Below are 2,689 nucleotides of genomic sequence, written 5' to 3'. Positions count from 1 at the left end.
TGTGTGTGTGTGTGTGTGTGTGTGTGTGTGTGTGTGTGTGTGTGTGTTGCAACCCACATCACTAGACAAGGGTTATAAATGTGTCAAGGCAATGCACAAAATACAGTAAGTTTTGTTTAGACAAGAACTATTAAAAAGATCACAAATAATAAGAGTGAATGACAAAAGAAAAAAAAGAAAGAAAACTAACAAATATAAACAAGAATTACTAAAAAATGATCTCCATTTACTCAAAAATATCTTACCTAATATTGAATAAATGTGGTCAGCACTGAAATGGAGGTTAAGGCAAGGAATATTGAAGAAAGAGCCTTGGAAGGGTTGGATGGTGCTATCTTCAAAACTGGACTCAGCGTTCGCCCACTGGATTGAAGCTGCCGGAGACGTAGGAGATTTGGAGAGAGTCCAGGGTGGAGACGGTGTCCCTAAAATCCAGGAGTGTAGTCCCCAAGTGGATAGGTTATAACGTGCTTCTCTTGTCCCAGATGCTACAGAACTTGTCCGCCTCTGAGGGCCAGCTGGTTGTCTTTGAGTGCAGAGTGAAAGGTGCCCCATCCCCGAAAGTCGAGTGGTACAGAGAAGGGACCTTAATAGAAGACTCTCCAGACTTCCGGATCTTACAGAAAAGTGAGTCCATGCTTTTCCCATAGTTTCACTTTTTAAAGCAAGTGGTTCATCTAGGTTTGTTTTTACGTCTTTAACAAATCAAATATACAGTGAAAAGCTAACGTAAGAGGGCTAAAGAGATGGCTCAGCAGTTAAGAGAAGGGCTGCTACTCCTGAGGACCCAGGTTCAATTCCAGCTCCCACCTGGAGGCCCACAACTGTCTGTAACTCCAGTTCCAGGAGATCTGATCCCCCTTCTGTTTCTGTGGGCGCTGTGTAGACATTGTACACAGACATATACAGACAAAAACACCCATACATGTAGAAGATCTTTTAAATTTTTTTTTAACTACCATAAAAATGACTTCTAAGAATGTCTCCTAAGGCTGGGTAGTGGCACACTCCTTTAATCCCTGCACTCAGGAGGCAGAGGCAGGTGAATCTCTGAATTTGAGGCCAGCTTGGGCTATAAGGTAAGTTACAGGACAGCCAGGGCTACACAGAGAAACCAATTCTCAAAAATAAAACCAAAGAGTGTCTCCTAAGAATTAATTGTATTACTATTTTAGCATGTGTTTTCTCTCTGCAATTTCTCCATAAGTATTTTTTTGAATTGCTTCTTTTTTTACTTATTTTATTTTTAATTTTTTTAAATTTATTGTATGTACATTGATGTTTGACTGCATGTATGTCTGTGTGAGCCTGTCAGATCCCCTCAAACAAAAGTTACAGACAGTTGTGAGCTGCCATGTGGGTGCTGGGAAGACAGGATCTCGCTGTGTAGCTCTGGGTGACCTGGAATTATGTTGACCAGGCTGGGCTTGAACTTACAGCGACTCCCCTGAGTCTGCCTCCCAAGGATTGGAACTAAAAGCATGTCCCACAATACCCACATATAATTGATTTTTTTTTTTTACACAAAATTTCATAGACATCTTCCCATTTTAACGTGGCTTTCTTTGTTATTTAAGTTTTTAGTTGCATTTGTTTATCATATATGTGTCTGTATGTGTGGATACATATTCTGCAGCACACCTGTGAGGTCAGAGGACAGCTGGCAGAAATAGGCTTTCCACGTTCACAGGTGGGCCCTGCAGATTAAAGTCAGGTGATCAGCCTTGCTGACAAGTGCCTTTACCCACTGAGCCATTTTGCCAGCCATAATTATAATTTTTTTTGTGTCTTGTAGTACTAGGGGTTGAACCCAGGCAAGCACTCTAAGCTGCTTACAAGTTCCATTGCCTTTAAAACTAGTATAAGTCATGGGCCAGCTAGGTGGCTCAGTGGGCACGTCCTATATCCCCAGACTCATGCATACTGCAGGAAGAACGCCCTGAAGGTTAGTCTCCTGACCTCCACATGCATGGCAGCAGCCACAGCAATAATTCTAATGCCGTTTAACCGAGAAAGAAAAATCAGTAGAAGTTTTGTATTGTGTAGAAGAGAGGCAGTAGACAGCAAGTCATTGAATGCCTGCAATTAGACAAATGTATGTGGAACACCTACGTTTTGAGATAGGTGCTCTGAAGAAAACCAAACAATTTTGAGATAATGAACCTGAACCTCTTAAGCTTACAAACTTAGAGAAGGAGGAAGCTGCATTTCATAGACACTTGAGAGTCCAGAGCTGAGAAATATTTCTCAAACATGACACACTTTCCTCTAGGTAAAGCAAGTCATGGCCCAGTGAAGTGGCTCAGCAGGTACAGGCACTTGCCTTCAGGCCTTAAGACCTGAGTTTGATTCAGGACAGCGGTAGCACACACCTTTAATTCCAGCACTCAGGAGGCAGAGTCAGGCATATCTCTGTGAGTTCAAGACCATCCTGGTCTACAGAGTAAATTCTAGGACAGCCAAAGATACACAGAGAAATCCTGTCTCAGGAAAAAAAAAAAAAAAAAAAAAGACCTGAGTTTAGTCCAGGATCCACATGAGTGCTGTGGAGTACACACAATAGATAGATGGATAGATGGATAGATGATGGATAGATGGATAGATGATGGATAGATGGATAGATGATGGATAGATGATGGATAGATGGATAGATGATGGATAGATGATGGATAGATGATGGATAGATGAT

At 41.7% G+C, this 2,689-nt stretch overlaps 1 protein-coding gene across 1 annotated transcript in view; it reads left to right on the top strand.

Annotated features, from left to right (window-relative positions):
• The window catches only part of Mypn (myopalladin), a 64,570-nt gene that overhangs the window by 40,382 nt on the left and 21,499 nt on the right, over positions 1-2,689 (top strand). The window contains exon 6 of the mRNA XM_055598846.1: positions 486-627. Coding sequence (XP_055454821.1) covers positions 486-627 — 142 coding nt within the window. The remainder of the gene's footprint in view (positions 1-485; positions 628-2,689) is intronic.

This window comes from Psammomys obesus, unplaced genomic scaffold (genome assembly GCF_907164565.1).
Source record: "Psammomys obesus unplaced genomic scaffold, mPsaObe1.curated_primary_1811, whole genome shotgun sequence".
NCBI lineage: Eukaryota > Metazoa > Chordata > Mammalia > Rodentia > Muridae > Psammomys > Psammomys obesus.
The sequence above is the reverse complement of the archived record's forward strand: the minus strand, read 5'-3'. Positions and strand labels throughout refer to the sequence as shown.